This window comes from Chaetura pelagica, unplaced genomic scaffold, assembly GCF_000747805.2.
Source record: "Chaetura pelagica isolate M959 unplaced genomic scaffold, ChaPel_1.0 scaffold210, whole genome shotgun sequence".
Lineage (NCBI taxonomy): Eukaryota > Metazoa > Chordata > Aves > Apodiformes > Apodidae > Chaetura > Chaetura pelagica.
Genome location: NW_009951862.1, coordinates 1,000,351 through 1,023,608, shown reverse-complemented (window position 1 = coordinate 1,023,608; position 23,258 = coordinate 1,000,351). Strand labels below are relative to the sequence as shown.

At 47.4% G+C, this 23,258-nt stretch overlaps 1 protein-coding gene across 1 annotated transcript in view; it reads right to left on the bottom strand.

Moving 5' to 3' along the window:
- Nucleotides 1–23,258, bottom strand: part of SEC31A (SEC31 homolog A (S. cerevisiae)) — a 44,277-nt gene that overhangs the window by 4,643 nt on the left and 16,376 nt on the right. Inside the window, exons 12-21 of the mRNA XM_009993868.1 lie at nt 20,903–20,978; nt 20,049–20,227; nt 16,889–17,015; nt 15,797–15,942; nt 13,820–13,993; nt 12,415–12,576; nt 8,377–8,506; nt 6,751–7,056; nt 1,158–1,213; nt 881–894 (exon numbers count right to left, since the gene is read on the bottom strand). Coding sequence (XP_009992170.1) covers nt 881–894; nt 1,158–1,213; nt 6,751–7,056; nt 8,377–8,506; nt 12,415–12,576; nt 13,820–13,993; nt 15,797–15,942; nt 16,889–17,015; nt 20,049–20,227; nt 20,903–20,978 — 1,370 coding nt within the window. The remainder of the gene's footprint in view (nt 1–880; nt 895–1,157; nt 1,214–6,750; nt 7,057–8,376; nt 8,507–12,414; nt 12,577–13,819; nt 13,994–15,796; nt 15,943–16,888; nt 17,016–20,048; nt 20,228–20,902; nt 20,979–23,258) is intronic.

Here is a 23,258-nt window from a genome sequence, read left to right as displayed (position 1 = left end):
ACTAGTGAAAACTAATCCCCACCTAACATCTACTCTTACTATTGAGTCATTATATTTACATTTTTGTCTCTCACTTTCAAGGGCTCATTTTTGTCCACACATTACATAGGACAGACAGCAACACACACCAATAAACCTTCTAAAAACCTTTAAAGCTTCTGGCAAACCTATTTGCACCAAAATTTTAAGTGCATTTGAGATTTTTCCCTAAGCATCTGCCAGTCTTTACACAGGGGGTTTTCAGGAACATGTTTTAGAGGAAAGAAACTACAAGGTGAGGTATTGATCTCTGCTGCAAATCATACAGGAATAAAATACAGTGATAAAATTAATGAATCACAGCAATAAACTTTTGGAGTGGTGGCTGAGTTGTGAGCTGGGGTGGAGAACAGTTTTGGCAAATCAGGCTGTGGCTTGAAATGCCAGATGATTCTTCTATTTTACAACAGCTCATAGTCTCCTAAGCCTCAGACAGTGGACGTAAGGGAAACAAACACAGAGACACTGCTGCCAGAGGTTTGCTCCAGGCTCAGAGGACAGTGGATGACAGTGACTGCTGTGGAGATGCACAAGGCTACAGCAGCACCAGGGGATGAAAAGGCTCAGTCTGCTCTGTAGCAACTGTCCCCAGTTATTCTGTCCTGCTGCAACCTGAATCTGTCTTACAAAACTATGTTGTCTCCATCAGGAAAACTGCCTTCCTCTCAGCAGACCTCTTGGGGGTCAGACCTTTAATCAGGATAAAAAGCTTTCAGCTCCAGCTGAAAGTCAGTAATCTATAAAGCTGAAATCAGTAATCTATAACAATCTTCACAGCCTCATCATTTCATCTAAGTATCATCTCCTGTAAAATTCATCTGCTTCACTGCAGCTGAAAACAGTTTGAGGTATTTTCTTCCCTCAAACCAGGACCAATGTTGTTGCAACAACCAGAACTTGAGCAAAAAAGCCACCATCTCTTTGAAGGCTTAAATATTTGGAGAGAGAATGCATATTGCAGAGGCATAAAGACCATTTCTGCTCACAAGGTGCACTTTTGTTTGCTGCTAACTCTTCTTTTTTTTCCTTCCACCAACGAGTTTCCCAGGGGCAGCTTAAGTGACTGGTTTTCAAGTGGCCAGCACTCAATTGTGTCAAGACAGGATTTCCTAGAATACCTTCTTTTTGGCAGCTCTGTTCAAGGCAGGAGGGTCGTTCCACCCATTCTGAGGCCCTGGGAAAGAAAGAAAACAGGGCATAAGTACCTCAGAGGAGGGTAGTGATGCTTTCCTGAGCTCAGCTGGGCCAGCTCCCCACTATGGCTCTACTGGCAGAGCCTGCCCTCACCTGCCTGCTCCTCTGCCCTTCCCTGGGGATCAGAACAGCTCCTGTGCCAGCCAGAGCCTCCCAACACACCAGGCATCAGGCCCTTCAGGCTCTGTAACCACTGCACAGGTCTGGCATCTTGGCCAACTGTTCTCAAGTTTGACAGGTTCAACCCTTTTTATTTTTTTTAATGCATCATTAACATTTTCTTTTCTTGCAGGAACAAAACAAAACACCACAACTCTGAGAGGACATGCCCTTTGAAAAGGCAGGCAGCTGCTCAGTGTGCCCAAACCACAGCTCTGCTACACACTGTGTAAGTCAAGATAGAAAGGAAAACCTGTATTGAACTTTCTTCTTCTCATGGTCACCATAAGATTATTACACACATTAATCAGCAGCAGAGGTGTCAGAAGCTGGGGGTGAATAACACCATGAAGCTGCATCCATCTCCCAGGGGGCTGGTGCTGCAGTTGTGGAGTGTGATGGATGCACACATGGCAGTTAAGACATTCCCCAGCAACACAACACAGAAGAAGGAATAAGAGGCAACAGAAGCCTTAACCATTTCAGGCCACATTCACCCAGCCACCCTGGAGACACAAGAGAGCCATAAAACCAGGTTTCCCCTGCCAGCTACAGCAGGTTTACAGGTGCTGTGTGTCCCAAAAGCAGCTGGAAGGTGGCAATATCCAGCTTTTTTGCACCTGGGGCAATTTGTTTGAAACTGGAAGAAGCACAGAGGATATCTGAGCTGATTCCCTCTGAGTCCAGTTCTGTATCAAACCTTCTGTCCTTCCCAGAAAGCATGATCTGTGCAGCTCCAAGATTGGTCTCCCAAAGCCCACATTATTGCATTAGAAACAGTTCCCCATGTCATCACAGAGTGTTGGAATCACAGCATTACATCTCAGCAACACCACAGCCTCACAGAGTCATTAGGATTTGCTGCACGAAGCCACAAAAAGCCAACAAAACCAAATATTTGCTCAATGGACTTTTTCACCACAGTATTTTTTTCACTTGGCAGAAGAATTCACTAGCAGAAGAAGAATTCAACTTAACATCACTGCAGAAGAATTCAGCTTAACATCACTGCATTGAGCTCAAATTTCACTTGCTCCCCCACTTCTGTGAAAACAGGTTTCACATCCAGAGCATGTTAAAAAGGGTAAACAATTTTAAGCCCTTTTCACATGTTCTTTCTCTTTAACCAAAGGCCATCTCCCAACAGCCATGTGCCCCAGGGGCTCCTCTGTTCCTCCCTACCCAGAAACCCCCAGATTATTTCTGATACAGGAAGTCTAACTTCTGCAGTGCAAATAGTTGGAAACGTGTTAAGAAAAATCTTCTAAATTGTTACTGCTGGTAATTTCCTGGAATAACCTGCTTTAAAAAAGGAAAACCAACATTTGTTCCTGTGGTTAAAAACTCCAGATATGTTGTTATTTGTTGAAATTAGGGAATTAAAAATCAATTTAAAAGCTAATTAGCAAACAGCATCAGAGGTCATGTTCTCTGCAGAACAAGTCCATGACTGATGGCTGTCCATGTCATTTCATGTAGTGGCTGTGATTATTTTCAGGTGAGGTGGTACCTAGATCCTCTGCGAAGGTAGAGGCCTGGTCTTGAGCTGGGAGGCTTTCTGCAGATAGAATGCAAAGAGAACTAAAATACTTCCTTTGAACATAAAAACCATTTTTTTTGTTTTGTCTTATGTCTTTATTAGCCATTTAGTTTCACTGAGCACCAGAAGTCAGGGCAAAAAAACCCCACCTAATTACACCACCAGCCTAGAGACAAGTCAGTTGTTCAGACCACCCTGTGGAATTGCTTTTGCCTGCCTGAGCCTGTTGCTCCTTCCATGCAGTGGATCATGTTTCTGGTTGCTTCTAACCAATGTTGCAGAGTCCTGGCCCATTTTCTTATCTCTTCCTGTGTTCTCACTTTTCTGTTCTTACCAGCCAGACTAATTAGAGCACCATTGTTTTTTCACTCCTGAAAGCTTTTCAGGAGATGTTTAAAATACTTTATTTCAAAGGGGACATCAAGGGGCACACTTTTAACTGCATCCAGCAAAAAAAACCAACAAACCTCAAGCAAACTAACAACTGAACAGCTTTTTGACCCTGTGAAAAGACACATTGCCTGCTCAGAATGAGCAACAAATCCAAGTGGCAAAACACAGCCAAAAAACCCTTTGCCTTTTCAAGGAGAAGGGAAACACTGGGGATGAGAACTCCAGTCCCTGGAGTTGTTGGTCTGAAGCACTCAAGAGTTCTGGTGCAAACTCTTCCCTTGGCTAAGAATTGCTCTATCACAATTTCAAACAAGACTCCAAACTCTGAAAATTAAAACTGCATTGAAAGCAGGTTCACTGATTTATCAGAAAACAAACAGGGACAGGTTGAAAATGAAATTAAATTCCTGCTTCCTGGAGCTCCAAGCACAGCTTAACATGCTGATGCTTCTATACACACACCTGCAAAACCAGAAGATGTTATTAGCACCCTTCCTTTTTTTTTAAGGGCATCTTTAAATCCAGGCTAGTCAAAGCAAAGTGCTTTTCAAGACTTGAAACCTGAGATACTTTTCCTTCCTCCCTTACCCCTGCCTTTAAATGAATCAGATTTGCAAAGTGAAACGTGATGTTCCCAGCTGAGATCATCCCCACCCTGCAAAGCCAAGAGCAGCATCACTATCCACCCTGCACTGGAACATGAAGTTACAGGCAAGATCTACCTCTGGATGCAGATTTCTGTGGTTCTGTGGGATCTCTCACTCAGGCATCCTTCACTAAGCAATGTGGCTACTCTGGAAAATGTGTTGGTGGTGAAGCATGTAAATGCAGCAATGACAGTGTACAAGGCAAGGTTTTTTTTCCCTTCTTATTTACATATATGTTGTTTTGAAGGGTGTAATCTAAAAATTGGAAGAGGTCAGAGCATAGTTCTTCAGACACCTCTTATCTTTTCCCCACACATCTCCAGCTGCAGGCAGAAGTTGGCTGCCAGCAGCTCACAGGCATGAGCCACCTGGCCTCTCCCTGCCCTGGAGTTCAGCTCTGCATTTCAGCCCCAGGCTGGTGTTTCCCAGGAATCAAGAGATGATGCCCAAGTTTGTGTTCCTCAAAGTCTGACACTTTGCACTGGCTGCCTTCTCACCACAGCTGCTGTGAGGAACACAAGCAGCAAAAGCACAAGCTCTCAGAAAGTTTTATTAAAAAGTCTAGTAAGGACAACCTTTAATTCTGAAAGGAAATCTAGCAAGGCCATGCAGGTAACAGCTGCTTCAATTCCCCTTATATTAAATGACATAGACAAGATCACAGAATCATCATAGAAGGGTTTGGGTTGGAAGGAATCATAAAGATCAGTTAATTCCAACATCTCTACCATGGGCAGGGACACCTCCCACCAGACCAGGCTGCTCCAAGCCCCATCCAACCTGCCCTTCAACACTGCCAGGGATGGGGCAGCCACAGCTTCCCTGGGCAACCTGGGCCAGGCTCTCACCACCCTCACACTCAAGAATTTCCTCCTCATGTCTCACCTCAATCTCCCCTCTTCCAGTTTTCATCCATCCCCCCTTGTCCTCTCCCTCCCTGCCCTTGTCCCAAGCCCCTCCCCAGCTTTCCTGGAGCCCCTTCAGGCACTGGAAGGTGCTCTAAGGTCCCCCTGGAGCCTTCTCTTCTCCAGCCTGAACACCCCAACTCTCCCAGCCTGTCTCCAGAGCAGAGCTGCTCCAGCCCTTGGATCATCTCTGTGGCCCTCCTGTCTCTAGAGACCACACAGTTCCATAAATTGACTGGTGCTGTCACTTGTGTCTGTGGTTTCTACTGCCCAGAGCTTCACCCACCCTGTCACCTCATTGTTCACACAAGGAACTTGGCAGACAGATCTCAAGTGCCTGCCAGTGACACAAGCAGAGTAATTAAATGCTTAACAAAGAACAATTTCCCTGTTCCTTGCATTTATTTGGAGGTGCAGAATCTATGCTGTCTACATGATAATGTGCTGCTCCACATCCCAGATCTAGAGCCCCATCCAACACCTCTGTCCTATTCAATAATTCCTCTGGCCTAGAGATACAAGTTTGACATGTCCTGTAACATGGGGTTAGGAGAGGTCACAGTACAGCATCTGCAAGAACAGAGGACATGAAATCTGGCTGCAGGATGAAGAGAAAAGGCCTCTTCACCCCTGGCAGCCACCCAACACCAGCCCTTCCTATTTTTTGACAGAGGAAAGACCAATTGTGTGCAAAAGATGAGCGTGTGTGTGAAGGTGATGCCTTGAGAGGTGTGAGCTCCCAGCCCCACACATGCCAGAAGCACCTACTCACAGGATTGCTGCAGCCAAGACAAAAGGCAAGAAATGTGCCTTTGCTGCACTATATCACCCCTGACAGACTTTTAAATAAAGAGAGGGAGTCCCTGTGGGGTTCTCCAGGCTGTCAGGCAGAGTCAACACCCCTGGAACATCCTTCTACTGCTCAGATCTGGTCCTTGACTCTTCAGCTGGACCACCTGGGTGCAAAGTATGTTTATGGCCAGGTTTAGAAAAGAACCTCTCATACTTCCTGCATTGCCTGATGAATGCAAAGTTGCTCTGTTTCACAGGCTGCTGAGAGACAGGTTGCAAGCTCACTGTCCCACAGTCTAATCCAGACAAGTCACAAGGAGACCCTGAGCCCCATCTCAGTGCATGCTCTCTCACCATGCATGCTCAAACATGCTCTTATGTGTCAGCCACTCATGCATGCTTCATATTAATATCTTCAGGAAAGATACATGTCAAAGCATTTCTAAATCCCTTCTGATCTTTAAAGGCCTTCACAGCTACAGTAAATCCCATCACCTCAAGTGGTTAGGAAAAAAATAAGGCAAGTGAGCTGATGTCACAGGAAATGCCTGAATTCAGAATGTTGCCAATCTTGGGCTTGAAATAACACTCTCAAACCAGGGGTGCAGGGGAAAAAAAAAAACCAAAAAAACACATTTGCAAAATTTTCTGTGAGAAGTGGGATAATTTCTGCAGGCTTTAGGAAAACTTTGGCTCATTTTTGTATTTTGCTCTCCAGCCACTCAGCAGGTCTTGGTGTTAGGCTGAGAAGGTTACAAACTGTGGCACCATCCACCCACAGCCCATGACAGCCTCCCAACAAGTGTAGCACCCAGCTTTGGACAAGACAAAAAGCTCTGTGTTTGTGACAAGGTCTGGTTGGCAAGAGAAACAACGACTGCACAGGGAAGCTGGTGTGATTTAGAAATGCTTTGAATTGACCTCTGAGCACAAGCAAACTCTTTATGGAGAGTTCATGAGTGGAAGGTGCACGTTGAACTGACTAATAAAGCAACCCCCCCACCCCCCAGCCTGTACCCCCCATCCAAGTGCAGACCTGTTCTCTGGGATGCAGGAAGGTCACTGGCTGCAGGCAGAGTACCTGTTGGTCCAGTAGGCAACGCGTAAGCCAGAGAAGTTGCTGGAGGTCCTGGCCTGCCATGCTGAAAGGATGCACCAGAAGGAGGGAGAGGGAAGGAAGAGATGGGATTCAGGCTCGTTGGGGAGGGTTGAGGCTGTCTGGGGTAGAGTGGGGAGGGCACAGAGTGAGCAGGAGCAGAGGGTGGGTAGGGAGGGGTGGTGTTAGGGGCAGGGTTTGGGTAAGAGGCTGAAGCAGGGACAGGCTGCTGAGGCTGATAGAGAGCTGGTTCCCCTGTTCCACAAGAGTACTGCTGTGTGGCCTGATATGCTACAAACAGGGAGAAAAGACATTCAGTGAGTGAGTTCATAACAAAGGAGCAGGTTTCCTCTGCCTCTGCTTCCTTCTCCACCTGACTCTCCTTCTCTTCCCACCCTTTCCCCTTCCAAATCACTTACCTGCCCAGCCAAACCCTGGCTCCCACAACTCTGCCTGCACTTGCAGGACTGCTCAACACCTCAGCCTGTGCCACTGGGAGTGTGGAGCCAGGGACAGGACTGTCTTGGCTGTCAGGAGTCCCACTGACACTTGGAGCATGGACTCTGCTGCTCTGGTTTGGTTTTTTTGACTACTGCAACCCTGACAATGTCTCTCAGGGAAGGGAAACTCCTGTCCCAGGTTTGCACAAAGGGAAAACCTAAGCCAAAGAAGTGAATGGCAGCTTCTGGAAGTGAATGTAAGCCTTTCACTGCAGGTCCTGCAGCTGAACTCCACTGGGAATGGTAGGAAGATGTGCAGGGGGAGGTTTAGGTTGGACATTAGGTAGAGGTTCTTCACCCAGAGGGTGGTAGAGCACTGGAATGGGCTCCCCAGGGAAGCAGTAATGGCACAGAACCTGACAGTATTCAAGAATCATTTGGGCAATGCCCTCAGGAACATGGTGTGAACCTTGGGGTTGTCCTGTTCTGGGGCAGGAGTTGGACTTGGTGATCCAGGCTGTCTGAGGAGGTGGTTGAGCCACCATCCCTGGAAATATCTAAGCAGACAGATGTGGTGCCAGGGGACAGGGGTTAGTGGTGGATGCTGCAGAGTTAGGGTGGTTGTTGGACTCAGTGATCTTGAAGGTCTTTTCCAACCAGAATTATACTGTGACACTGCCTATTCTCTGTCCATCTACATTCATTTTTTCTTCCCTGATGCCTGTAATTTCAGTCCCCTGCTTTGAGTGTGTCAGTGCCCTGCCCCCTTTCTCACTCCCCTCTACTACTGCTCATATCTCCTCATGCCCTTTCCCATCTTTATGGAGTCCCAGTGGGAAATGGACGGCCCAGCCACACACAGATGAGTCAGGCCCCTCCATGCCAGGCCCATGCTGCTTCTCCAGGGCTCACACTGAGGTGTTTCTGACCCCAGAACACCCTTAGGAAGGGACAACTGAGGAGTGAGTCTCAGAGCTGCAGACTGACCCCTTGCCAGCTGAGGGAAAAGTGCCTGATGCCTGGACCCCACCAAGAAACGACCACCCTCAGATGTCACCTCAGGAGCTTCTTTCCTCCCCCAAGAAATGCAGGACTGGCTCGGTCTGAACCTGCCCAACCCCAAGGAGGGGACTGGCTGGGTAGGAGGGACAGGGGAGCTGCTGCTACTCACTCTGTGCATACACTGGGCGGGTCCCTGCTGGGGAGTACAGGCTGTAACTGGAAGAGGTGGCTTGCTGGGGTGGCATACTGGGATTCACGGCAGCTGGCATCACAAACCCTGGAGGAGGTGGGTTGTCTCCCTGTGGAGAAAAAGAAACAAAAAAGGTTGCAGGAAAAAGGGAGATAGGATTTAGTCAGCAACAGTACTGCAGTGCTGCAACAGAGCTGGAACAACATCACCAGAGGCCTGAAACCACATTCCCTGGCAGAGCCACCAGCACAGGGGCAAATGCCTGCAACCACCCCAGTGCCTTAGCAGTGTAACACTGAAAGCACAGCCTGGACGTGCAAGGACTTCAGCAGCAGCAGAGCAGCACACACCTTGCTGCACAAGGAAGAGGTCCCTGCCAGTGCTGCCTGTTACTCGGGCAGCCCAAGAGCACCACACCATCCACAGCTCTCAACTGAACAGCTTCATCATTCATTCTGAAGCTTCTAATTTCCATGTGAAAGAGGAAAAAGTATCCTCCCACTTCAAATATTCCATTGTAGGGCAAGGGTTGGGAGGGCTCAGGTCACACTGAGCTCCTAACTCAAGGCTTTCCAGAGCCCCTCATCTGGGCGTTGGTGGAAAAATCAAGTGGTAACATGAAACACAAAGGAGCAAAACCTGAGCACAGATGGAAGCTGCTCCTTTCACCTATCTGTAGCAGACTGTGTCAAGCACACAGACTACACCAGGGGAATATATACTGGGGTGGAGCAGGGGCTCAGAGAGGAATAATGAAGGTTATACCTGTGTGTCAGAGGGACAGCCTGCAGGAGGATGTCTGGGAAGGGCAGTAGGAGTTTTGTTACTCCAGGTAGTGACAGTAGGGGCAATTCTAACCTGAATCGAACAAAGAAATACCAATCATGGAAAAAAAACACCATTAAAAAGTCTAAAGGGCTTCACAAAATGATAAGCAAAAAAGTGAAAACAAAAAGGTTTGCAATGCTGGCACTTGTAAAAGGAGCAAAACCTGAGCACAGATGGAAGCTGCTCCTTTCACCTATTTGTAGCAGACTGTGTCAAGCACACAGACTACACCAGGGGAATATATACTGGGGTGGAGCAGGGGCTCAGAGAGGAATAATGAAGGTTATACCTGTGTGTCAGAGGGACAGCCTGCAGGAGGATGTCTGGGAAGGGCAGTAGGAGTTTTGTTACTCCAGGTAGTGACAGTAGGGGCAATTCTAACCTGAATCGAACAAAGAAATACCAATCATGGAAAAAAAACACCATTAAAAAGTCTAAAGGGCTTCACAAAATGATAAGCAAAAAAGTGAAAACAAAAAGGTTTGCAATGCTGGCACTTGTAACACAGCCATAAAATCTCAGAGGGAGAAAGTGTATCTGAGACAGATGAAATCTCTGTGCACTGAAGCCAAAGTGAATTGCAGAGTGAAGATAAAGCACAGCAGAGAGGCAGCTGCAATAGGCTGTGGAGTGAGTGCAGTGCTACATGTGGCAGTGAGCTGGGTCTGCCTCCTTCACCACATGTTCCTACTGCAGAAGCTCTCCCCAGGCTACTGCATGACACCAAGCATCACTAATCACAGCTGGAAGTCCCAAGTTCCACATTCAATTCAAACATGCTGCCTCACACAAGAGCTGTCTGTTTTATTCAACTCTTGCACGTGTCAACTTCATGCTAATTGTTTCCCATCTCCCACAGCCTATCTTCCTCCTCTAGCTTCCTATTTCCTACTCTATCTTCTTTCCTTGCCACTCCAAAGCCCTTCAGCTCCACACCACCTCTACTACCTTTCTGACAGGACAGAAATCAACAACCTCTGAGCCCTGTGCAAGGAGAGGGTGTGCTGCCCAGCACTGGAATGCACAGCTGGGGTCAGGAGCTGGACACCCCACCTGAGCACAGGCAGAGGGAAAGCTGTGGCCCTCAAGTCCTGGCTGGCTCAGCTGGCTGTCAGCTTATCAGTGTCTAACCCTGCACAGTGCTGGGCTAATGGTGCAGTCAGCCACACAACAACCACTGTTCATGTCTGCATAACTCATCACTGGAGTAATCTAACAAGACTTTTCCATCCTCTTTCATGCCTGGTTCTTTTCAGATGAAAAAGAAGGTTCAAAAGCCTAGGCTGAAAGGAAATAAAATTTGAAGAACATGTTGCTATTTAGGACAGCAATTAAACAAAAGCTGCTTCAAGCCCAAATGAGTCCTGTGAATGAACTTTCTTATAGGAAACCAAACAAACAAGTATCCTTAGTGTCAAATGTGTTATTTCTTTCCATTCTGGTTCATCAGTATACCACTGGGCACCTTTCTGACATGGTACCTATCCTCTTCAAACTCTTCCTGATGAGGATGAGATCCCTGGAAAGCCAAGTACACAGCAGGTAACCTACTTGAAGTGTGTTCATGGGGTTGTGATACATCTGGCCTCATTAACAAGCAGGCCTTGCTTAAATAATAGCTTGAGGCATCCCTGAAACAGTAGGAGAAAGAGGGAACTCTGGTTTCAAGTGCATTGCTAAGATCACACCATGTAAAGGACACCTGCTATTTGTCACAGCCTAACTGAAAATTTGCAGCATTGCTTCTCAAGGCAATTCATGGGTTGCAAAGAAGAAGGTCAAAGACAAAGGGAAGAACAGCAGAGTTAATTATTGACAATGATGCATTTAAAATAATGTGAAAAGGCATTAGCAAGGTAAGCTTGTATGAACAGGAAGAAGGCTTTGTCTCTTCTGAAATCTACCTGGTTAGATAGGCAAAGATACCTGGAGAGAGGGCCAAGGCACACACAACAGTTGATGTCAGGAGGGAGAGAACAAAACCCAACTCATCCCCACTCTTCAGCTTGCCTTCCTTCCTGCTCCCATTTTTCTGGCAGGCAGTGCTTGGAGGGCAGCACTTCCCAAGACATGGCTCTGCTTGTGCTCATCTCCTCTGTGTGAGAGGAACACCCACTGCACCAACACAACTGCACTCTCAGAAAAGCCCAGCCATGAAGAGCAGGGCAAAATGAGCTGTGATGCTGTGCTGAGGGATTAGAATCACAGACTGGCTTGGGTTGGAAGGGACCTTCAAGACCATCCAGTTCCAACCTCCCTGCATGGGCAGGGACACCTCCCAGCAGCCCAGGTTGCTCCAAGCCCCATCCAACCTGCCCTTCAACACTGCCAGGGATGGGGCAGCCACAGCTTCCCTGGGCAACCTGGGCCAGGCTCTCACCACCCTCACAGCAAAGAACTTTTTCCTGATGTCCAAGCTGGTGCTCTTTAAGCATGCAGACAGCCAGGGCTGCCCACTGCACCACATTCCAGTGATGGCCACTGTGGGCTGAAGGAGCATGGTTCTCAGGCTAGAGATAAAACTAGGGCACCTGCCTCCTCCATTTCTCCTCTTCATCTCTGCAGAGCCCCTAGCTCCCTTATTATTCCCATACTCACTTGGCCTTTCTTCTGACACAACTCACTCTCAGGCCAGGCCTGCCTCTCTGATCCTATGGCACCCCCTGTCCCTGTTCCTGTGCCCCCCTACACCCAGCTGGGAAGGTATTTTCCTCGTAGGCTGTACCCACAACTGCCCTCAGTTTGTCATTGCCACTGCTCAGCAACTTCTGTAGCCAACATCAGAGCTGGGGGGAGGAAATAATCAGCACCAGAAAAAACTGCTGAGCAGCTTGAGCAAGACCCAAGGCTGGGATGACATGAGGGACTAGGAGAGCACCAACAGAAAAATCCTGTAGTGCTCTTCCCACACAGTCATTCCCTGGCACTGAAGCACCTTCTCAAACCAAGAGGGAAAACACCTGATCTTCAGAAGCAGACTGCTTGGCAAGCTGTTTCAACACGTTTCCAGTCAAGAAATAAAGCAGGCAAAATACACTGATTGAGAAGCAGCACCCATGACTTGCACCACCAGGCTCTGGGCACAGCAATGTCACACAGCCCCAGATCAGACTGAGAAAGGAGAAAAATTCCTCTATCCATCCAGAACCCAAGCACTGTATTCCTCCCTGACTGCCAAAACCCACTTACCTGTTGGTAATACTGCTGGGCTGGAGCCTGGGGTCCAGCCATAGGGCCAGCTTGTCCTTTGGGCATGGGCTGTCTTCCAGATGGTGCCTTGAGGGCCTCCTGCCCCACTGGGAGCTCCCCCTGTGCTCTGCGCAGCCTGTCCCGCAGCTGCGCGATGTTCGGCTGCAACCAGAAAGAGACAGGAAAGGAAGGTTAACTGCACTGCCTGTCACTCAGGGCATCACAACCAGAGGCTGACTGGAACATGCTGGTGAGCTCTCTCTCTTTCTCAGAAGCCTGTTCTGCTTTATTGTCTGGGACAAGTGTTTTCTGCATGACACGTGGGGCTGTCGGAACTACCTTACGTGTCCGCGCCTCCCATCTTGGCCTGGATCGTTCTCAAGTCAGTCTGTACAAATGCCAGCTGCTGGAAGATAAGAACTCAGAAGAAAACAACCAACCAAGGGTCAAGGAGCAGGCAGAAGAAGAGCAGGTTTGAGACCATCTAAAGAATGTGAAGGTGAACAAGTCCACGAGACCTGATGAAATACATCCAGGGATGTTCCTGGGGGAACTGGCTGATCAAGTTGCAAAGCTGCTGTTCATCGTATCTGAAAAGTCATAAGAGCCTGAAAAAGTTGCCATTGACTGGAAAAGGGGAAACATCCTCATTTTCAAGAAGGAAAAAAGGAAGGGAACTACAGGCCAGTCTCACCTCTGTGCCTGGCCAGAACATAGAGCAAATCCTCCTGAAGGCTCTGCTAAGGCACATGGAAAATGAGGAAGTAGTTGGCGGCAACCAACATGGCTTTACCAAGGGCAAGTCATGCCTGACTAATTTGGTGGCCTTTTACCATGGGGTCAGAGCATCCAGAGGAGGCCATGAAGATGATCCTTGGGCTGGAGCAGCTCTGCTCTGCTGACAGGCTGGGAAAGTTGAGGTGTTCAGCCTGGAGAAGAAAAGGCTCCAGGGAGACCTTTGAGCACCTTCCAGTGCCTGAAGGGGCCACAGGAAAGCTGGGGAGGTGCTCTGGACAAGGGCTTGTAGTGAGAGGACAAGGGGGAATGGATTAAAGCTGAAGAGGGCAGATTGAGGTTGGACATGAGGAGGAAATTTTTGACTGTGAAGGTGGTGAGACCCTGGCCCAGGTTACCCAGGGAAGGGACTGGAGGGACAGCTGCCCCATAGGCAGTCACTGGCTTCAAGGACAAGGGTGTGAAAGAAGAGGGAGAAAAACAAGGTCATGTACACTTCTGCCAGCTCAGAGAGGCCAACACATGGAGAGGGGAAAGAGCTGGACCATCATACCCTAAGATGCATTTCAAATGGCAGCCCTACTGGCTAACTGCACCACGCAGAGACCTTTGCTCAAAATACACCTGTTGCTACACAGAAAGGGAGAATAAAACCCTGAAGGCCCCGTACCTGGTTGGTGCTTGCAGGGAGGAAGGTCAAAGCTGCAGCAATGCTGCCCTGGGCAGCCAGGAGGTTGGCATACTGGCTCATCTTCTCAGCCAAAAGTGCCCCCACAGCATTGGGGTCCACAGCCTGGGTGAGCTGCACGGCTTTGCGCAGGATTACGACCTTCTCTATTAAATCCTGGACAAGAAAACAACAACAACCCACAAATGAGAACACCAGGGTATAGTAGGCCCTGGCTGATGACTGTTGTGGAGGGCTGTTCTTCAGGGCAGCCCTGCAGAAGGTCTCCCACTCAATGGGAAACCCAAGCCAAGCACAGGATGCCTGGACAGCTGCACTAAAAGCACCCTCTTCCTGGCATGAGACGTGACAGAACAGCAACCACACACCAATTGGCTTCTAACAGCAAAGCCAGCAGCACATCGGGTGGAGTTCAAAGCCAAAAGAACTGTTTGTACTGACCAAAGCCCTGAGAGTGAACAGGAAATACAATGCCCATCAGAACTATCAGTGCTGAGGTGCTGCATTTTTGTTTGCAGCATTTTAGGAAGTTAGTTCATAACCACCTTAATTAAATGGATCTAACATCTCCCTTGGGAGAGTTGTCCATGGTTCTCTGGTTGTTACTGCAAAGATGGTTTTCCTGATGTTCCCCAGGAATACTCCCTATCTTGCCTTCCTTGCATATCCTCAAATACCAGAGCTGATCTGGGTTGGGTTTCTTCCTAGTGCTAAGCTACACTTAGCAGGAACATTACAGGAACATTTTCTGGTAAGTTTTCTCAGGTTTTTCTGACTCTCCCTGTATTAGATTGGAAGATACTACAAATCTCCATTTGCCAGTATTAACATGCAATTCTTCTTTAAAATCTTGTAACAGATTCAATGACAGCATATGACACACAGGATTTTAACCAGGTATCACTAATAAGACTATTCACTGACCGTTCAATAATTCACTTTTTGTTTCACCCAACAAATCAGCACTTCATAAAAGTCAAGTAAAAAAAATAAATCAAGATAACAAATAGAGTTTCATCAGTTCCACATCACAGAAAACAAGTCAAGTAAAAAAAATAAATCAAGATAACAGAGTTTCATCAGTTCCACATCACAGAAAAGGAGCCTCATTATGACTCCAGCACTATTTTTCAATTTCAGTATCCAAGAGAGCAAAGGAATTCAACCAAAAGGCAAGTTTAAACTGAAGGTAAATCTGTACATGAAACCCTTATAAATAAGAGACTGGAACTTAATTGTGATTAATTAAAAAATTGAGAGCGTTAATAACATGAAGCAGAACTCACATACTCCAGTTCCTTCAGTTAACTAAAGAAGAGACTCACAGCACTGCCAGGAAATTTTGCCAGGTACTTTTAGTACCTTCTAAAGGTGGTCCTTCAAAGCAATGATGGAAGAAACTAAGATTATAGTATAAAGTAAATTATTTCACAATTGTTTCATCTCACTGTCATCAAACCTATTCCCCCAGGATACTTGCTATTTTGCCACACATTTCACTGCTGGAAACACAACTCACTATGTGCAACACCCTAGAGAAAGCTCTCACGAGAACCTTCATACAGTTTTCTTTCCAGATCTAACTAATTTATTAGACTTCTTCCCCTGAACACCCAAACCACTCTTCCAAAAGCAAAAACATCCAAGTTTTCCTCTACTGCAAAAGATGCAAGTGTTCAAATCCCCTGCTTTACACCAAACCCTACAGCTACCTTTTTCCACAAGAAGCTTATTAAAAAGACTGCCTAAAGGCCAGAGCAGACATGAGGGCCACTGTGATCCACACCAGATCTTCCAGGATAACATTTATTTGTTACTTCTACAGAAGCCACCCATTCCAAAAGGTATCCTGAGATCCATTCTGCTATCAGACAGCAACAAAGCTCTACACTAGATCATTTAAACACCAAATGGTTGCAGTGTGTTACTTCCAACATCTCTCTTAACAGAATTACCAACCTGAAGGGACAAGGGGCTGTTTCCATCCTGAGCTTTGGTCCAACAAGCAACGAGTTTCTCCACATTGCCAGCACAAATGTAACAGAGACAAGCCTGTGTCTGCAGAAGGCTGTCCCCCTCACTCTCCAGCCTGTTACCCAGGAGATCTAGGAAAAACATCAACAAAGATGCTGGTGAGTCACTTCTGTGATGCTTCTATCACTGCCCAGGCTGGGGAAGCCTGTTGGGTCTCAGCTCAGCACAGTGAGGAGGCACATTGCCTCTGGGCTCCATTGCTAAAGAGATACTTTGGCATCCAGGACAGAAGGGCACTTCAGAGACAGTCAGCATCATTGCAGCAGGGACTTGCCCAACTCCTGCCAGCCTGAGATGTGTCAGAGGGGACTGCTGACATGACAAAGCACAAGGGTTGGTTTCTCCCCTCTGCCACTTGCTTTTTGCAGTCCCTTCATTCAGGGAGCTGAGAGTCCCATGGCCAAAGTGCTGTGACCAACCAAGCCATGACCCTGCTCTGGGCTGGCATGTGCTAAGTCACACAGCTCCAAGACACTGTGGCTTGTGATACAGGGCTGTTGGGCACACAGCTACTGGCAACAGAGCTGCCCTGTGAGTTAAATCCAGCCACACAGCACATGAGGCCAGTCAGGCTAAAGGCCTGTAAAAGAGGACTCCTCCAAGCTGCCAAAGTTGCTCTTGGGGAAGATGAGCAAAGTGCCTCCCTGGAGCACTTCTACCTGTGCCCCATGCACAAGCACTCCAAGAGACTGGTTCCTTGGCTGACACACCTGTCACATCAGGACCACAGTTACCCATCTGCAAACAGTAAGAGAACAGCAGCTGTTCACTACACTGGCAATACAAGGACACAGCTGCTGAGAAGGATCTGGGTCCTGCGCCCAGAAAATCAGAGAACATAGAAGGAACATGTCATCTCAGAGGTTCCTCTCCTCTGCAACAGGATTGAAGGACTCTATTATCCATCAAAGCAGCTAGTGAGGTATTACGATAGATTCCTGAGAAGAAAACAACTGTGGCCAAGTGTAGTTTTGCTGTAGGTGGAATAAATGACACCAATCTGTCAAGTGTCCTTACCGCAGAGGGCTGCAAACTCATCTGGCCTAGCATAAGTGAGCACAGCAGCCAAAGCCTCTCTCCAATTCTGCAGGTCACAAGACTGTACAATCTCTTTCCAGTTCTTCGTTACCACTGCAGTGATGAGCTAGACAAGAAGAGAAACCACAGTTAAGAGCTTTGTAGGATTTCCATGGTTTTTTAGGTAAATTTGGTGTCTATTTGAGTGTACGCACCTCTCTGCACCCAGGGTCACAGCTGATCACAGAGCTACAGACTGGTTTGGGTTGGAAGGGACCTTAAAGATCATCCAATTCCAACCCCCCTGCATGGGCAGGGACACCTCCCACCAGACCAGGTTGCTCCAAGCCCCATCCAACCTGCCCTTCAACACTGCCAGGGATGGGGCAGCCACAGCTTCCCTGGGCAACCTGGGCCAGGGTCTCACCACCCTCACAGCAAATAATTTCCTCCTCATGTCTCACCTCAATCTCCCCTCTTCCCCATTAAAGCCATTGCCTCTTGCCCTCTCACTACACGTCAGGAGTCCCTCCCCAGCTACTGCCTTACTGTGTTGTCCCTCCAGCAGATGTTGGGGTGGTTGAAATCCCCCATGAGGACCAGGGCCAGTGAAAGCAAAGCTGCTCCTATCTGTCTACAGAGGGCCTCATCCTCTTGCTCATCCTGGTCTGGTGGCCTGTAGCAGCCCCCACTATGAGATCACCTGCCCCCGTCTTCCCTTTAATCCTGACCCACAAGTTCTCCATCAGCTCTTCATCCATCTCCAGGTGGAGCTCCAGGGACACCAGTGGGTCACTGATGTGGAGGGTGACACCCCTTCCTCTTCTCCCCTGCCTGTCCTTCCCAAAGAGCTTGTACCCATTCCTTCCTCTGCTCCAGCTGTAGGAGTCATCCCACCACATCTCAGTGATGCCAGGAACAGCCTAGACCTGCAGATGCTGCAGTGCAACTCAGTTGCACAGGAGCACATTTTACTTCTGAAGGAGTTCAGTGAAAGCCACAAAACCAGCTCAGGTAACACAGAAGCACCAATTATTCTTGCTACAAAGCACACAAAAAAAAAGAATGCACAAACCTCTGCAAGCTGGGATTGCTACAGGTGGTTTTCAGCACAAAGATGTTCCAGCACAAAAGACAGCATGCCAAGTAATTAGCTATAAATCTTCTACACAATGCCTAGCAAGGGGTATGAATTTTGCTTTGTCAAATCACCTAATCACCACACAGGCTGCCTGTCCACAAACCCTCAGAACCAAATTACAGTTTCTTCTGTCCCAAACTCTACCTCCAGTTATTTTGCTCCAGACAAAAGACAGACTTGGCAGCTGTGCTGCTGCTTAAGTGAACAAAGTCCATGTTATGCCAAGACTTCAAGCTCAGAAACAGCTGAATAAACATTAAGTGTGCAGTTTGGGTCCAGGAAATCAAAAAACACACCTGAACAACAAAAGAAAGTTCCTAACCACAAGCTCCACAGTCCCTTTTTAGCACAGGAACAGATAACTGCTCAGGTCACCATAAAAATACCTTTTCCCAAAGGATGAACTTCAGTGATTTCCCACACACTACAACACTCTCCTTCCTCTGATTAGACCAGTGGCAAGAAAGGAGCTGGGGGCAGGAGAAAGAATCCTGCAGAGTCTTAACATTTGAGATTTTCCTTTTTTCACTGTCCACCAGCAAAATCCCAGTTACAGACCCTAGCCTGTGGTGCTGCATGCTTTAACTCACCAGATGACTGTGCTTTGTGGCCTTCAGTCCTGATCCAGGAAAGCACTTAAGCACATGCCCATGCAGGCTGCCTCCTGCTACTGTATAACACTCTTCTTTGACAATAGACAGCTAAAAAGTGACCATGAGCAACTTTCTCTCCCCCCTATAAGTGGCCAAACCAACTGTTCTGTGCTCTTTTAAAGTCACTTCTCCTGCTTCCTCCTCCTGTTTCTTTGACAATAGACAGCTAAAAAGTGACCACGAGCAACTTTCTCCCCCCCTCCGTAAGTGGCCAAACCAACTGTTCTTTTAAAGTCACTTCTCCTGCTTCCCCCTCCTGCTGCTACCTTCTTATGTCAAAAGAAGAAAGGGCTGAATGAGCAGCATAAGAATCCCTAGCTTTACAAAAAGCTGCAAAGAATAATAACCAGATGGCCATAACACACTTCCTCCTAGACAACAGATCAGTCTCCCCTGGGCACACTCTTCTGTGCATGCAGAAGCATCAGCAAAACCTGCTAAGACTGATCACAGAACCACCGAACAGTTTGGGTTGGAAAGGACATTAAAAGATCATCTAGTCCTAACCCCCTTGCATGGACAGGAAGCCCAGGTTGCTCCAAGCCCCATCCAACCTGCCCTTCAACACTGCCAGGGATGGGGCAGCCACAGCTTCCCTGGGCAACCTGGGCCAGGCTCTCACCACCCTCACACTCAAGAATTTCCTCCTCATGTCTCACCTCAATCTCCCCTCTTCCAGTTTTCATCCATCCCCCCTTGTCCTCTCCCTGCCTGCCCTTGTCCCAAGCCCCTCCCCAGCTTTCCTGGAGCCCCTTCAGGCACTGGAAGGTGCTCTAAGGTCTCCCTGGAGCCTTCTGTTCTCCAGGCTGAAAAAACCCAGCTCCATCAGCCTGTCTCCAGAGCAGAACTCCTCCAGCCCTCTTATAATTTCCATGGCCCTTCTCTGGACTCTCTTCAGGAGTTCCATGTCCTTCCTGTTTTGGGGCCTCCAGACCTGGACACAGCACTCCAGGTGGGGAGGCAGAAATGAACATAGTGCCACTGGCACTGAGCACGGGTCATGTGCAACCCTTGAAAAATGTGGTAAGACAAGCTGAATTGTGTGCTGCTTAAGATATTTATCAGTGACAATCTACTATTGTATATGAAACTCAGACACTGGAGACAAGGTAAAGAAGACTCTTCTTGTGTACTGATATCCTGGCAGCATGGTTTTCCTCTCCCTAACAATGGATTAAAAAAGAATAACAGAAATCCTTGTGCTCCAAGATCTTGTGGATGACTTGAATACATAGTAGCCTCTCACAGAAATAAACCTATGAAACGGCAAGAAAACTTTGGAGGTGAAAAAGGGAATTGCCAAAGGCCTACATGCATGTTGTAGCATAACTGAAAAAAAAAAGCCAAAACCCAAAAAACAACATACCCTGGTAATTTTGCTCTGCATCTTAGCAAAGTACTTGTCCTGTGTCCTAGAAAGCAGGTCCTGCCCGCCTGCGATGGCCAGGATGATGGCGTCGGCCATGCGGTTATCGTGCAAGCACAGATCCACTGCACTCTCAAAGTTCCCCATCAGCAAGGCCTGGGTAATCAAACCATCCACATCTGCAACAAGAGAGCAAGGCATCTTCAAACCAGGGCACAGAAGTCACCTCCATATGATGCAACTGCAGGTGATGCTGTCCAACCACACAGCACTGCTCCGCGCTCTCGGCAAAGCAGCTCGCTCCAGGCCTACAGGGATTTCATCCTGCCAGGGATGCTCAAGTTCATTTCCAGACTCTGGCACACTATGGTCACAGTCACATCAGGTGGGGCACTGCCAAGCACCACTTACCTGGCTGTAGAACACCATGCTAGAGGTCTAAGTGACCTCTGAAACAGCCACCCTGCATATGCAGTCCCAGAAATTAAGTCTAACCTGGACAGGGAGTCAATGGCTTCCGTGTTATTCAAGATCCCTTGGGAATTTCTGTACAAGAAGTGATGTTACCACCCCATGCCTGATCAGGTGTGTGTTCTTTTGTACCAGAAACCTCCCAGAGTAACTGCATTTCACCAATGGGGTAGACAAGTGCTACACAGTTCCTTTCCTTCCCTAAGATGATGCATTTTCAAGTGCCTCAAGACTGCTGTGAAATTAATGGGAGTTAAGAGGCAAATCATGATAATCCTTCACAATCCATGCAGAAATTGCCTTCTCACTGGAACACTAGTACCACCACCAGAATTCAGAAGTATCAGCAGATAGAATGAAATAATGATGAAGGTCTTTTTTACCTCCACTAACAGAGATGTTAAATGGCTTCTTCGCAGATTTCAAATCTTCTGTTTCTTGTATATGGTCCTTCATCCCCTAAGAGGAAGGGAAAGCATAATTGTTGAGATTGTGTAAGTACTTGGAATACATACACATATTTTAAAAAAATACAGCTGCTGCATTAAAAGTGAGTATCATAGAATCATTAAGGTTGGAAAAGACCTTCAAGATCATGGAGTCCAACCATAATCCAGCTACCACAACCACTAAACTGTGTCCTGAAGGGCCAAATCTAAGTGCTTCTTGAACACCTCCAGGGATGGTGCCTCCATCACCTCCTTGAGCAGCCTATTCCAATGCCTCACCATTCTTTCAGTAAAGAAAATTTCCCTAATATCCAACCTAAACCTCTCCTGGCACAGCTTACACCCATTTCCTCTCATCCTATCACTAGTTAAAGATAGATCCTCACACTTCCAGTTGTCAAGGAGATGGGAGTTCATTAACTTAGAAGGAAAGAGTATCCCTGTCATTTGTTAGAACACTGTCAGCACAGGATAACCAATTTCCTCCAGTGCCTGCACAAAGTCACCTCTTCAGCACACCAAGGAAGGCTTGGGCTTATCAAAGCTGCATGTAAACACACTACGATGAAATCCTTGTTCTGACAGACCAGAGTGGGCCATTTTATAAAATGGATGCCAAGGGGAAAAAAGCTCTGAAAGCCCCACATTTCTACCCACCAGGGAAGCTTTATATAAGCACACGTGTATACCTAGAGATCACAAACAGCTGCAACCAGATGCCAGGATCCTGGGTACTGACTTGCACAAGCACATGTACACACAACCCCTTCAAAGCAAAACAGCCACAGAATCAGAAACCTTCTCCCTTCCCTCCTCTTCAACCCCCACAAAAAAAGTCTACCATAATGCTACCTAGGTTTCACTTTGCTCCACCAGGACTTTCAGCTCATCCTTGAAACTCTCTGCCCTAGGCATACCCCCTAGGTAAGCAAAACACATGAACATGTGCTTAGTTTTCCACACAGAAGTTCAGTGTGGTTCACTGTAGTGCTTTGGCACCATCAATTTTCACAGCACAGACTACAAGCACAGAAATGGTCCCCCAAGCTGTCCCCTCTGTCATAAGCCAGTGCACTAGCATGTGCAGTGGGAGTCCTAGAGTCTGCTGCACACCCTGCTTATCAGTGAAATTGCACTTCAGAGGATGAAGAGCAAGTACACAGTTGACCAGGAGCAGGCATTTAGGATGGGGAGGAAAGTCTGAAAGAAGCTCAGCATCTGGAAAATCATGCTGTCAGATAATGCAAGGTAAATATTTGGTAAGAGTTGAGAGCATGTTGTGACTATTCCAGGAACCGGGTGCCCATCCAGTGGCTTCAGGATGACCTCAATTTACCACCCATGCTGGTAGGCTGCCTCTCTGCAAAGATTTACACCTAGAAACAGGGCAGGAATAAGCTGACAGCTTTTTGATAATCAACCAGAGGGAGGGAAGAAAGGAATAAGGAAAGAAAGAAGGAAAAAGGGGGAAAAAAAAAAAAAAGGAATGCATTAGAGCTGTGTCAGGAAATCATTTAGTACACGATGTTAGGGACATTTCAGAGTGAAAATTACAGCAGAATAAAGTCCTTGAGACTTGTGCCAACTGGACTGTTAAAAAATGAGCTCCTTCTTCATTGCCACCAAAACCTATTCACATGAAAATCCCAAGCAACTTAACAGCCCATATTTTACTCATTCTAAGTAACTCCTTGTATTTCTCTATATCCTCAGCACCAGGAAAAGCCAACAAAACAAAACACTCTTAATAGTAACAGAGTAAATACCCAGAAGGTCATCAGGGTTAGTCTAGAGGGTGACAAATACCTCTCCCAAGAACTGTTCCTCTGTAGCAGGGCCTCCATCCCCCTCATTCAGCACAGATTCATCAGAAGCCTTTGGCAGAGAGAAGGTGCCATAAAAAAAAAAAAGAGCCAGCAAAAGAGGAAGACACAGTTAGTAGAGCACAGCCCCCTTCCCATTAACCATGGCCAGAACCAGACTGCAGATGAGAAATGCACTGGTAATATATACTTGAGTAAGACCCACATGGCAAGAGCCCCTCCATTCCCTTGCTCTTTGTCATGACACAACACCTTGTGCTGCCCTCACCTTAGCTGCCTGAAAACAAGCAGCAAAAACTCTTATTCCCCATTAGGCAAGTACAGATGACACCCAAAATATCCATTGCCACAAAAGCAATGCAGTCCCTCCCCACTGCAGACTCAGGCCATTGCAAGCACAATGGACAATGCCTGAGCTGAATTGATCCCTCTTCCTGGGACATCTTAGAGAAACACACTCATTCCTG